The sequence below is a fragment of the Apodemus sylvaticus genome, chromosome X, assembly GCF_947179515.1.
Source record: "Apodemus sylvaticus chromosome X, mApoSyl1.1, whole genome shotgun sequence".
Taxonomy (NCBI): Eukaryota; Metazoa; Chordata; class Mammalia; order Rodentia; family Muridae; genus Apodemus; species Apodemus sylvaticus.
In genome coordinates this window covers 34,535,882-34,549,139 of record NC_067495.1, presented here as the reverse complement: position 1 = coordinate 34,549,139, position 13,258 = coordinate 34,535,882, and the positions used below count along the sequence as shown (strand labels likewise).

The 13,258-nt window shown below is 37.2% G+C and overlaps 1 protein-coding gene across 1 annotated transcript in view; it reads right to left on the bottom strand.

Moving 5' to 3' along the window:
- Phex (phosphate regulating endopeptidase X-linked) overlaps positions 1 to 13,258 on the bottom strand; it is a 240,178-nt gene that overhangs the window by 27,871 nt on the left and 199,049 nt on the right. Inside the window, exon 15 of the mRNA XM_052170209.1 lies at positions 3,399 to 3,453. Within this exon, the coding sequence (XP_052026169.1) occupies positions 3,399 to 3,453 (55 nt within the window). The remainder of the gene's footprint in view (positions 1 to 3,398; positions 3,454 to 13,258) is intronic.

The window sequence follows — 13,258 nt, the reverse complement described above, 5'->3', positions numbered from 1 at the left end:
CTAAGGTTAAAAACTCAGGAGACAGCAGGTGTTGGCGAGGATGTGGAGAAAGAGGAACACTCCTCCACTGCTGGTGGGATTGCAAACTGGTACAAGCACTCTGGAAATCAGTCTGGCGGTTCCTCAGAAAACTGGGCATGACACTTCTGGAGGACCCTGCTATACCTCTCCTGGACATATACCCAGAGGATTCCCCAGCATGCAATAAGGACACATGTTCCACTATGTTCATAGCAGCCTTATTTATAATAGCCAGAAGCTGGAAAGAACCCAGATGTCCCTCAGTGGAGGAATGGATACAGAAAATGTGGTATATTTACACAATGGAATACTATTCAGCAATTAAAAACAATGAATTCATGAAATTTTTAGGCAAATGGTTGGAACTGGAAAATATCATCCTAAGTGAGGTAACCCAATCACATAAGAATACACATGAAATGCAATCACTGATAAGTGGATATTAATTAGCCCAGAAGCTCTGAATTCTCAAGACACAATTAACATATCAAATGATTCCCAAGACGAAAGAAGGAGATGGCCCTGGTCCTGGAAAGGTTTGACCCGGCATCTTAGGGGAGTACCAGGACAGAGAAATGAGAGGGGAGTGATTGTGGAATGGTTGGAGGGAAGAAGGTTTATGGGACATATGGGGAGGGGGGAACTGGGAAAGGGGAAATCATTTGGAATGTAAACAAAGAATATAGAAAATAAAAATATATAATAAAAAATTAAAAAACCAAAAAAAGATTTTGCATTTGCACTAAAAATAGTCTTTCCCTGTAGTAGTGTCTATTGATGCCTGCCTATGTTCTCAGCATAGAGCATGTCTCAGTGCATTGATCACATTGCTTCTGAGGGCCAACCTAAAATTAGTTGCCTAAGGAGTTTCTCCAGCCATCAGAAATTATTTCACATAGGCTGGCTACTAAACTACTGATGGGATGTGACCTGAAGGGTAAAGAACATTTATCTTGAAATATGTTCTGTAGTTCCCCAGCAAGACTGATTTCCAGTTGCCCATGATATCATGTTAGCTTTGTAACACACACATGGGCTTCCCCAAGATGTCAGGATGCTTATTCCTGGGATCTGTGAATGTGTTATGTTATATGGCAAAAAGGAATTAAGGTTGCAGACGGAATTAAGGTTGCTAACCAGGTGACCTTAAAATAGAATGATAACCCCGATTTAGCTGAGTGGGCCCAAAGTAACCACAAGTGTCATTTAAAACAAGAGACAAAACATGAGATGTCAAAGGAAATGCTATTCTGACATTTTTAAGATGGGGAAAGAAGGCCATGGAGAAAGTAACACAGGCCCCCTCTAAAAGTCAGAAAAGCTAAGGAAGTAATTTATTCCTTAGAACTTCAAAAAATGGATCACACAAAGATAGGCTCGCATGTTTGGATAGTTTTAGTGGTAATTCATTGTTTGCCAGCCATAGAAGACTCATAGAACACAACATATCATTTTCCTTCCTCTTTGCTCCACGTCCCCATTCTCTGCTGACATTTCCTGGTACCACATTCCAAAGGAACTACTTATATCATTATGACAAGAACAGCTTCTTTAGAAGTCCAATCAAAACACAATAAAATATTTCTCTGATTTTTGTATGTATGATACATTATCTAATTTAACATACATAATTATCTAATTTAACCTACATAATCATATATACAAGTGGCAACTCATAAAATCACGACTAAATTTCCCATACATTAACGGACCACAGCCAAATAAAGGCATATAAAGAACTAATAGCATTGTTGAAAATTCACAGACTATGTGAAGCTTAAGAAGAAGAAAGACCAAAGTGTGGATACTTCGGTCCTTCTTAGAAGAGGCTCAAAATACCCATGGGAGGAGATTCAGAGAGAAAGGGTGGAGCAGAGACTGAAGGAAAGGCCATTTAGAGACTACCCCACCTGGGGATCTATCTCATATACAGTTACCAAACCCAGACACTATTGTGGATGCCAACCAAGTGCTTACTGACAGGAGCCTGATACAGCTGTCTCCTGAGAGGCTCTGCCAGTGCCTAACAAATACAGAAGTTGATGCTTACTGCCAACCACTGGACTGAGCACAGGGTCCCCAATAGAGGAACTAGAAAAATAACCCAAGGAGCTAAAGAGGTTTGCAGCCCAGTAGGAGGAACAATTATATGTACCAACCAGTACCCCCAGAGCTCCCAGGGACTAAACAACCAACCAAAGAGTACACATGGAGGAACCCATGGCTCCAGCTGCATATGTAGCAGAGGATAGACTTATCGGACATCAATGGGAGGAGAGGCCATTGGTCCTGTGAAGGCTCGATGCTCCAGTGTAGGGGAATGCCAGGACAGGAAAGTGAGAGTGGGTGGGTTGGTGAGCAAGGGGGGGGGATGGGGCTTTTCAGAGAAGAAACGAGAAAAGGGGATAACATTTGAAATGTAGATAAAGCAAATATCTAATAAAAAAGAAATTATGAATTATATTCATCTACAATCTGTTTGTAAAACAGCTGTCCTTAAGTCCAGACCTGTCAATATTGACCTATGGTATAGCTATGTGGTTATATTTCTAACGACACTTAATTATCTCATTCATAAACTTCAGTATTTTTGTTCTAAATTCCTCATGTGATATTCAAAACCCTTCAATATCAAACTAAAAGTTTTATGACTTCTTTTTGTATATTTCTTGACCATCCAAGCAACCCTCTGTCATTCCATAAAGCATAAATGTGTGAAAACAAAATTCTATGTAGAAACCAGTTTTGCTATCTAGTCAAATACTCTGATGATGAGGATTAAAAAAAACAAATACATACTGAAAACTTCAAATAACTATAATGCTTACATTCTGCTGAATAACTATTAGCTTGAAATTGACTATTTAAGAAACTGCCATGAGTCTCAGAAGAGACTTTGGATTTTGAATTCTTAAACACTATTGAGACTGTGAATGACTATGTGGACTTTTGAAATTTGATTAATGCATTTTGCATTATGATATGGCTATGGGGGCCAGGGAGTCAAATGTGGAGGTTTGAATGAAAATGCCCCCCATAAGTTCAGAGAGAGTGGCACTATTTAAAGGTGTGGCCTTGTTGAAGTAAGCATTGCCTTGTTGGATGGAGGAAGCATGCCACTGGGGGGGGAGGGGACTTTGAGGTTTTAGATACTCGAGCAAGGCCCAGTGTCACTCTCTCTTCCTGCTGTCTGCTGATCTGAAATGTAGAGCTCTCTCAACCCAGTTAAATGGTTTTGTTTATAAGAGTTGCTGTGGTCATAGCATCCCTTTATACCACTTAGAATAACTACGACAGACTAGATATTCTGTCCTTGGCCAAAGTGACAACTTCTCTGCTAACTTGTCAAGGACTGGTTTCTTTTCTGACTTACTCACCGAGGGTATTCTGTTCCCCAAAAGAAAGGCTTCTGCAGTTCTCCAGCAGGAAATCCTGAGAGGATGACAAGCCAACAAAAAAACAGTAAGAATATGGAAATGAACCAAAGCATGTAGATGTTCATCCAAACTACAAATGCAGTTGTAGATACAAGTTATTTCCAAGAGATCTATCTAAAGGTAATATTAATTCACCTGTGTTTGAAATAAGTACATGGGATCATTTCAAGAACAGTTCATACAGATATACTATTGGCAGAGTCCAGTCCTGTCATATACAATATGCCCTGGAAGCTGCAGGATAGCCAGCAGGTTCCTAGATGCACATAGGTCTCAGTTTCTTGGGCACCTACTGTTGCAGGCACACATGCCACACAAAAAGAATGGTTATGCATTTGATACCGTTATTGCATATTTCTTTGTAATTGAACTTGTATTTTATATGTGGGTTCAAAGAAGGTCATGAAGCATGTGTGTAAAAAGAAGAGATGTATAAAATAAGCACATCAGTTGTTCCTAGGTGCCCTTTGCACACTCAGCACTTATCCTGACCAAGGAGTACAGAAATACAGCTGTTCACACATGGGGGAATCTAACAAAATACAGCTCAACTATCATAGTTTCATGTTACTCTGAACTCAGCAGTTCTAGTCAGAGAAAGCTCCAAGAGTTCCTGCTTTCCCTGTTGACGGGGATTTGCTTAGATTACTAAAAGAAGTTAATAGTATTCTAAGAAATAGAATGATTCAAGTTCTCTGTTTCACTGTCTCTTCATTCTTCCATGTATTGCCCAACCCTTCAAACTGAAATTGGTAACAGAACAAAAGGGAAATGAGGGAAATCTATCATTTCTTTACCTTCTAGTCTCTCCTTATTCATCACTAAGGGAAAGGTGCAGACTGTTGGTAGACAGGTGATTAAGAAGTAAAAGGCTATTTGACTCTCTGGAGTCTACCTTCTTGAGTTCTTTGTATACATTGTATATTAGCCCTCTATCAGATGTAGGATTAGTAAAGATCTTTTCCAAATCTGTTAGTTGCCGTTTTGTCCTACTGACCGTGTCCTTTGCCTTACAGAAGCTTTGCAGTTTTATTAGGTCCCATTTGTCTATTCTTGTTCTTAGAGCATAAGCCATTACTCTATTCAGGAAATTTTCCCCTGTGCGCAGGTGTTCAAGGTTCTTCCCCACTTTCTCCTCTATTAGTTTCACTGTATCTGGTTTTACATATAGGTCCTTGATTCACTTGGACTTGAGTTTTGTACAAGAAGATAAGAATGGGTCGATTTGCATTTTTTGCATGCTGACCTCCAGTTGAACCAGCACCATTTGCTAAAAATGCTGTCTTTTTCCCACTGGATAGTTTAGCTCCTTTGTCAAATATAAAGTGACCGTAGGTGTGTGGGTTGATTTCTGGGTCTTCAATTCTTTTTTTTTCCTTTTTTTTTAATTTATTGATATATTTATTTACATTTCAAATGATTTCCCCTTTTCTGGACCCCCACTCCCCGAAAGTCCCATCAGTCCCCTTCCCTCCCCGTTTTCCCACCCCAACCCTTCCTACTTCCCTGTTCTGATTTTGCTCTATACTGATTCACTGAGTCTTTCCAGAACAAGGGGCCACTCCTCCGTTCTTCTTGTACCTCATTTGATGTGTGGATTATGTTTTGGGTATTCCAGTTTTCTAGGTTGATATCCACTTATTAGTGAGTGCATACCATGATTCACCTTTTGAGTCTGGGTTACCTCACTTAGTATGATATTCTTTAGATCCATCCATTTGCCTAAGAATTTCATAAATTCATTGTTTCTAATGGCTGAATAGTACTCCATTGTGTATATATACCACATTTTTTTGCATCCACTCTTCTGTTGAGGGATACCTGGGTTCTTTCCAACTTCTGATTTATCTGCCTGTCTCTGTACCAATACCATACAGTTTTTATCACTATTGCTCTGTAGTACAGCTTGAGGTCAAAGAAGGTAATTCGCCCAAGAGATCTTTTATTGTGGAGAATGGTTTTTGCTATCCTGGGTTTTTTGTTATACCAAAAAAAGAAGTAAAATTAGTAGAAGTAGTACTAGTAGTAGTAGTAGTAGTAGTAGTAGCAGTAGCAGTAAAAGCAGTAGTATAAAAATAGCTAAATTAGTTCTGTGCAGCATTTCTACCTTGCTGGTAAGAAAAATCTACATATATATTTACATGATACAAAATATAAAGTGTGCCATTTTAGAAATTCCATAGACAAAGCATTCTTATTCACTTTTAAGACTTGCATTGTAGCATAAAAATATAGAAGGAAAAACTCATGCAGCGACAAAAAATTTTAGTTTTCCAAAGAACAGCAGTAAATAGCAGACAAAAATCACTGCTGATGACTCAAAAGTGAAGATGATGTTTTCCATGTTAGCATTTGTGATGGCATCAGTTCTTCCTACATGAAAGGCCTTGCATCTTCATTTGACACTGAACTATACAAATTAGTTAGCAGGCCTTGGATATAGGTGAATGCAAGAAACACTTGGATTTGATCTTCCAAATCACCACTAAATTTTGTACACTGAGCTGATCTGGGGATTTGTGATTAATAGTCATTACAGCTGGGAGTTCAAAGCAACAGGAGACAGACTGGGAAAGGGAGAAAGAGAAAGAGGGAAAGAAACCTTCCATAATGTCCTTGTCTGCTCTAGAGCAGCTGCTCTAGGCCCCATGAGACTGAATGTTCTTTTATGAATTAAAATGTTCCTCTACTGTCTGCTCAACTTTCTATCTCCCCCTCCATTTCAGGACACTTTGAGGGAAAATAAAGGCAAGAAAGCAAGTCTTGATTTTAGAGATGAAGTACTCATTTCATAAGACTCTCATATTCTATGTCTTTTATGACTAATATCAGAGTTTTTGAGATTTCAAGGTACAAAAACCTAATTGCAAAACAGAGATAGATCCAGTTCATGTTTCTCTCTTCCTGCTGCTTTCAGATAAGGAAAAACACAACTTATGTGATTGAATTTCAAGGCACAATGTTACTTTAATCTTCATAATTTCTACATTTCCTTAAACATCTTTGTCATCTTTACATTGACAGTCCAAGCCTTGTTTTTTTTTTTTTTTTTTTTTTGGTGATTTGATTTTAGTAAACCATTCTGATTTAGATATATATGCAAATATATTACATATAAATGGAAATCACGGTGTTTATACGAAAATCCTATTTCACACAATAAATCACCCCAAAGCAATGATATTTTCTAATAAGAACAATGGTCATAAACCATTGTGATTTAATTATTCAATCATTATGGCTTCCCTGCCTGGTAATGTGCCCAGCTGGAAGCAGTTATGTCCACTGCCAACCTTGTCACAGAAAACATCTGACACCTGCATAAGCCTCCACTGCTGCAGCTTTTGCTGTTTTTAGGGGCCCCAGACTCCAGTGCTGAAGTCATCACATCACCCTGATCAGCTATATCTTCTCAGCTTGTCAGGGCCTTGAAACCCAATAGTGATAAACTGAAGAATCTGATGCCCTTAGGCATGTTTTGCTGAAGTGAATGGATTAACAGTGTAAGCTGCATTTTTAGAGATGTCAACTAGCAAGAGTGATAGATGGAAATCCCAACAAGGTCAATTCAATATCTTATCTCATAAAGTGGATAAGTTGTATTAGCAAAGGTGAAAGTGAGAAATAAATACATGGGAAGGGAACTCTGTCTCCCTTTTCAATAGGTATCTGTTATGTTTTCTCACCAACTCCTTTTATTGCAGTGTTTTCCCACTGCAGAATCACTCATTGCTTGTTCCAGACTTCGAAAGTTTTGTTTTTATTAGTATATTTATGAGAAGCATTCCTCACAGTGTGTGTGTGCATACGTGTGTGTGTGTGTGTGTGTGTGTGTGTGTGTGTGAGAGAGAGAGAGAGAGAGTGTGTGTGTGTGTTTGTAAGAGAGAAAGAGAGGTGGGGAGAGGGACTTAACTACTGGGTTGGCAAAAATTAATGATTTTGTAAGAAGTATGGTTGGAGGGTAAGTTATTGCAAGCGTGTTTTAAAGGACTAAATTTCTGTGGGATGATATGAGAAAAGCCCTAAGAGATAATAAACTAAGTAGAAACATGACATTTGGTGCAGTCCATAGAGTTTCTGTGCAGTGTGTGTGTGGATACATGCATGCACATACGTATCAATTCTATACTAACAGACTGTGTGTTCTTTTATATAAAAGAAAAGACAAATTTCTCCCAACACAACAGATATAGAGGGGAAACTCTGGAACAAAGCTCCAGTTTTGAATTTTTGCTTATGCACACCCCCATCAATGAGCAAAGCAGAAAGCACCTCTACTGAGCCATACGTGAGTACACAAGTTGCTCTTATGCATACCCCTCACTCAGCACAATCCACTACTTTGAATCACTTTGTGCTTTACAAGCCACTCCTACCACATCTGATGTCAAAACTACCAACTTCAGATAGCTGTCCTCCTACCACCACACAGTAACTTATAAGGAGCAACTCCCCGAACAACAAATGCCCCAGCAAACATTTAAGGAAGAGTGTCATTTTTACCATAGCATTTGTATATCTGTCCACTATAAAACATAAAAACCATGCTAACTTTTTATTAGGCCTCCACCGTTTTATTTAAGTGTGTCGAAGACACGTTTTCTTATTTATTTTTATTTTTAATAGTGTGTATATGTGAGGGTAGGTATGTACATATGTGTGCAGGAGTCCTTGGAGGCAAGATACATTGGATCCACCTGGAGCTAGAGTTTCAGGTAGTTGTAAGCAGCCCAACGTAGGTGCTACTACCTGAAACTTGGTCTTCCACAAGAGCAGGATGTGCTCTTAACCACTGAGCCATCTCTCAGTCTGCAATCATAACTTTTTGTGTCATGGTATAGCTGGATACACACATGCCAGTTGTTCTTAACTGTCATGAAGATTAAGCATCAGATCTTTTTTAATTAGTTTGCCCACTAGTTACTGCTTAACTTGGAATAGGTCTTCAAATATCCGTCTCTATGACTGCATGTGTTAGTCTAGCCACCACACTATGGGAACCACTGCCCAAAAAGTTGTCTGAAGTTCAATGCTGCACTGTGTGTAATTAAGACACGAAAGACTGCTACGTTGTAAATGAAAATGTAAAAGACCAGTTTTAAGATTCTAGCACGAAAATAATTTTCCATTAACTGCCACTGGAATAAAGTGAGGGATAAACATAAATAAATACTAATTAATAACTCTTTTATATACTCAAAATAAGTACCTGTCAAATACATACAAATTGGGAGAAAATTGGTATCCTAGGTGGTAGGTGGTCACAAAGAGCTTTGAACATTAATGGTTTACATTTTGATTACCCAAAAAATCTTTGAACATTAATGGGATACATTTTGATTAAGCAAAGGTAATCAAAGTTTTCACTGAAGTTAGCTGTTTTGGAAGTGTGTGTTTTACTAAAAGCTATCAAATAACAGTTAGCTAAGCTTGTATAGTGTTGTTTTGCTCTTGTATTGTTAATACTAACAAATCCCATTCCTATTTCAAGCAAAAATTAGGCCTTGTAGCTATAGAATATCAATGACTGACTACAACTCTAGAAAAATAAAATATTGGCATCTTTATGCTGTAATCACTTCATTGTTTATTGTAATAATTTTTCTTTTTCTAATTTGCACCCTGGAAAGCCTCAGAGACCTGCTTTTAGTTTTCTACCTGGGTCAACATTTCATTTCAACTGAGCTTCCTCATTATAACTCTCCTATCAGTAAAGACTGACTAACTTAATTGGAGCTCAGAGAAATGTTGACCTTAGAATGTAGACAGCTCCTATTGCTAGCCTCATTGCCAAAGAACTGATCACATTTAGTGGGTAATTACTGCCAAGTTCAGCAATCTGATTTCTATATTCATAGACATAGCCTGACTATAGCTACAGTTTTACAGGAGAAGTTAAATATCTCAATATTTCTGAGCTTCATTAGATGTTTTATTATTGTAAAATCACTAATTTTTTTTAAAAGTATAGCACATATAAAGAAGATATTAGCCTGGAAAACTGGAATACCCAAAACATAATCCACACATCAAATGAGGTACAAGAAGAACAGAGGAGTGGCCCCTGGTTCTGGAAAAACTCAGTGTAGCAGTATAGGGCAAGACCACAACAGGGAAGTGGGAAGGGGTAGGTGGGAGAATAGAAGGAGGGAAAGGGGCTTATGTGACTTTCAGGGAGTGAGGGACCAGAAAAGGGGAAATTATTTGAAATGTAAATAAAAAATATATCGAATAAAAAAAAGAAGAAAATAAAATTAAAAAATTATCCCATCACTCAGACATGAAGAAAGCAAATAATATACTCAGGACTAACAAACTCACACTATATAGAGATATATAAAAAGTAGTAATTTCCCCCTATTTCCACCCAATTCTGTCTAACTTTGATCTATTTTTCTCCCATTATCTGCAGGCCTTATTTCAGGTATTTGTTCGAATGTCAGTTTCTCTAGTACAATGGTTCTCAGCATTCCTAATGCTGTGACCCTTTAATACAGTCCCTCATGTTATGATAACACCGACCATAAAATTATTTTTGTTCTACCACACTGTCTCCCCTGGGTCCTCCTTACCAAAGGATTAAAATGTTTTAATGTCTGTGGCACATACTTTCTAATGTCTGTGGCACATACTGATACTGAAGACTAGTTTTATCTAGACAAAAACTCTTGACCTGAGAGGACTGAACTAACATCAATCTCTTTTCCCTATAGTCTTTGTTGTTTCCCTTTAACTACAATATATATTTTAAGTTCAATAAGTACAATACACAATTTAGGTTCATTATCATATAGCAAATAGGGAAACAATACTTTCCAAAGGCTTCTCTTATTCAGATGTTTTACATTCTCAGATTGGCACAATGCTATTGCTTTTTAGGACATCTTCGAGTAGAAATCACACATCTTTTCCTTTTGTTTCTGTGTTTAATGATACTAAACAAAATGGAAGGCCTGAGACTTCAGTGTTTGAAGCCCAGCCTACATATTTTTTTTCCTGTACTCTTGTCAAATTTTACCAAAATTTACCAACAAAAGACAAGGCAACTAAAACTTATCTAGACTCAGAACCATTTCATACAATATCCCTTCTGACTCTAGAGAAGGAATTAGTGTTATTAAATTATTTAGTTAGGATTCTTCCAGATACCAACAAGGCAGAAATAACACTACCAGATGCAAAGGTCAGTCCCACAGAAGAGGTAAATAGGACAAACTCAAAAGGAGAGAGTTCATTGGGCTTGAGAATATGTAGACTGGTATACAAAGTCAAACACTGAATCAAAGGTTTGCATACTGCTTTATATAGAGATATACTTGGCTTTCCCCAATGATTAAGTATATGTTTCTTTGGGTTTTTAACCATGTGTGGATGTTGGTAATATTTGCTGCTAAAGGACTGATGATGCCCTTATGATGTTCTATTGCAGTATTGCTTTTTTCCCAAATAATACAATATTTTGCTTTTGCATGGAGTTCTTGATGTGTAAATAAGGCTTTATTCTAATATATATTATGACAGTTATTTTCAAGTCTTATTTGTTAGTCTCATATTACCAGATGAATCTACATAAATCAATACTTCAAAGTTGTTGCTGATCTATCATTTTAGTGAGGAAGTCATGTTTCTTATTAAATTTCATTTGTAGTTTAAATCTCCTTATATGTTTTATTTTATCCTGTGCAATAGCTTCTTGTGCTTTAACTCACTAGTGGATATAGGTTATGATTCATATTCAGAATTGTTAGTATATTTAAATACATCATTAAAATGATCACAGTCATTGGATTTTGTCATGAAGATGAAACTACTGGTTACCAATATTTACTGAGTCCCTGTGATATTCCAAGCCACCTGGGTAAGTTCTAAATGTACAAATATCATACATCATCAAAGTACCTATAGTCTAGAGAATAAGAGAATGTTACTGAACAATCACATCTATCAAGACTTAAAGAAAGGTGTGGGGCCTATTCTACCATTTCTAAAGTAATTTTTTTAGCTTAACAGAGGAAAAAATACAGGTTTCACAAAAGACATGCAGAAGAATTTGGAGGGGGATTATTTATATAAACATCTATACTAATGAGTAGAATATATGGCTGATTGAAAAAATTAATTGGTCTTTGAGGCAGAAAATGTTAGGAAACTTGTTCTCCAAGTGTGGTCTTCTGACCAGCAATATCAGCATCTTTTAGGTACTTGTGAGAGATGCAAACATTGATCTCCCAACCAAAACTTTCTGAGTCAAGAACACTGGGAGTGGACTTCTGCATTTCAACCAACCATTCAGGTTACTGAGATACACAAGCTGACAGAATAATCTTAACCCCAACTGCAAATGAGAATTTCAAACAAAAGAGATTCCCTACCCAAATTTACAGGCATTCAATATCTATCATGTTGTCCACTTGTACTTGGTCATAGAAAAAGCAAATATTTGATCATTTTTAAGCTAACTGATCCATAGCTCAGCCCTCCTGGTTTATTCCATTCACTCCAGCTATCATTATCATGCATTTGTGATACAATATTTTTACTTGGACTTTCTTCAGATGATAGTCTCTAATGTTAATCTTTATATGACCTAAAAATAAATCTGATTATAGTAAAGAACAAATATACATTTAATTGTAACTACCTTAAAAGTTCCAGGAAGAATGCTAAAGGGAATGAGTATTCAGAATTAGTTCTAGCAATAGGATAGCCTGGATAGCATTCTTCTAGAAATTAGGGGTAGGGGACATGAGTTGAGACATGAAAATTGCTGCAATTACAAAGCACTTTTGGTTATGTGTTTTGTTGTTGTTGTTATAAAAGGATTTCATTGTCACTCCTGCTAAGATTAATAGTTTTTTATCCAAGTTGGCATCTTGCAATATTTTGGTGCATGCCAAACCTCCTATTTCCAGAAAGTATTGCACTCTGACAGCTGTGATTCCTGTCAAGGGATTCAGCAAGATGTCTTAGCCATCTGCTGGCTTCCTGCAGGTAACCTCCTGCCACCAGATCTAGCAGCCCAGAGCAGACAAGCAGAAAGCAGCTTCTGAAATCTGCCCTCCATCTTGTATCTTTCTTTGATGACCATTCTATTCTATTTCTTCCATAATTACCTTTATGCCACAACAAACACAATCTCTCCCCTTTACCAGAGTTATCAAGCATCCCTATTTTCCCAGGACTACAGAGATACTTAGAACATAGTATTTTTTCAGTAGGAAAGCTGGAATGGGCCCAGAAAAAATGAGATGAAATTAAAAGCACTGCTTTTACCCACTAAGTCTAACTTTTTTTTTGTATTGGCAGCATTTCAATGGTTCAATAGTTCTCAACATTCAGCATCTTTCAAAGACATTTGGTGATTAAAATCTTACTAAGATCCAAAGTGCTAGTACATACCACCAGAGTTCAATATTGAGTTAAAAAAAAAAAAAAGGAGCCAAACAGTGCCCATTTGTCTGTCACAAGTAGTAATGATGTTACTGGTCTCCAATAAACACTTCGAGAAGTTCAAATTCTGAAATAGAAAAAACACTAATCTCTACCTCCACACAAGTATGAAGCTCTATTTGGTCCTTTCATTCAAACAATTGCTACCCTGAGCATTAAACAATGAAACATCAGTGGTGCTCAGCCTAATCATGGGAACATATTAGGTAAATATATACTAATGAATGCCTGTGTGTTTCACTGAAGCTATATTTGTTCATTTGATAATGATTTTATCAATGAACACATGACTATAATTCCACTATATTAGTTATATTTAGTCTCTTCCAATACCATTCTTTAGGATGCAA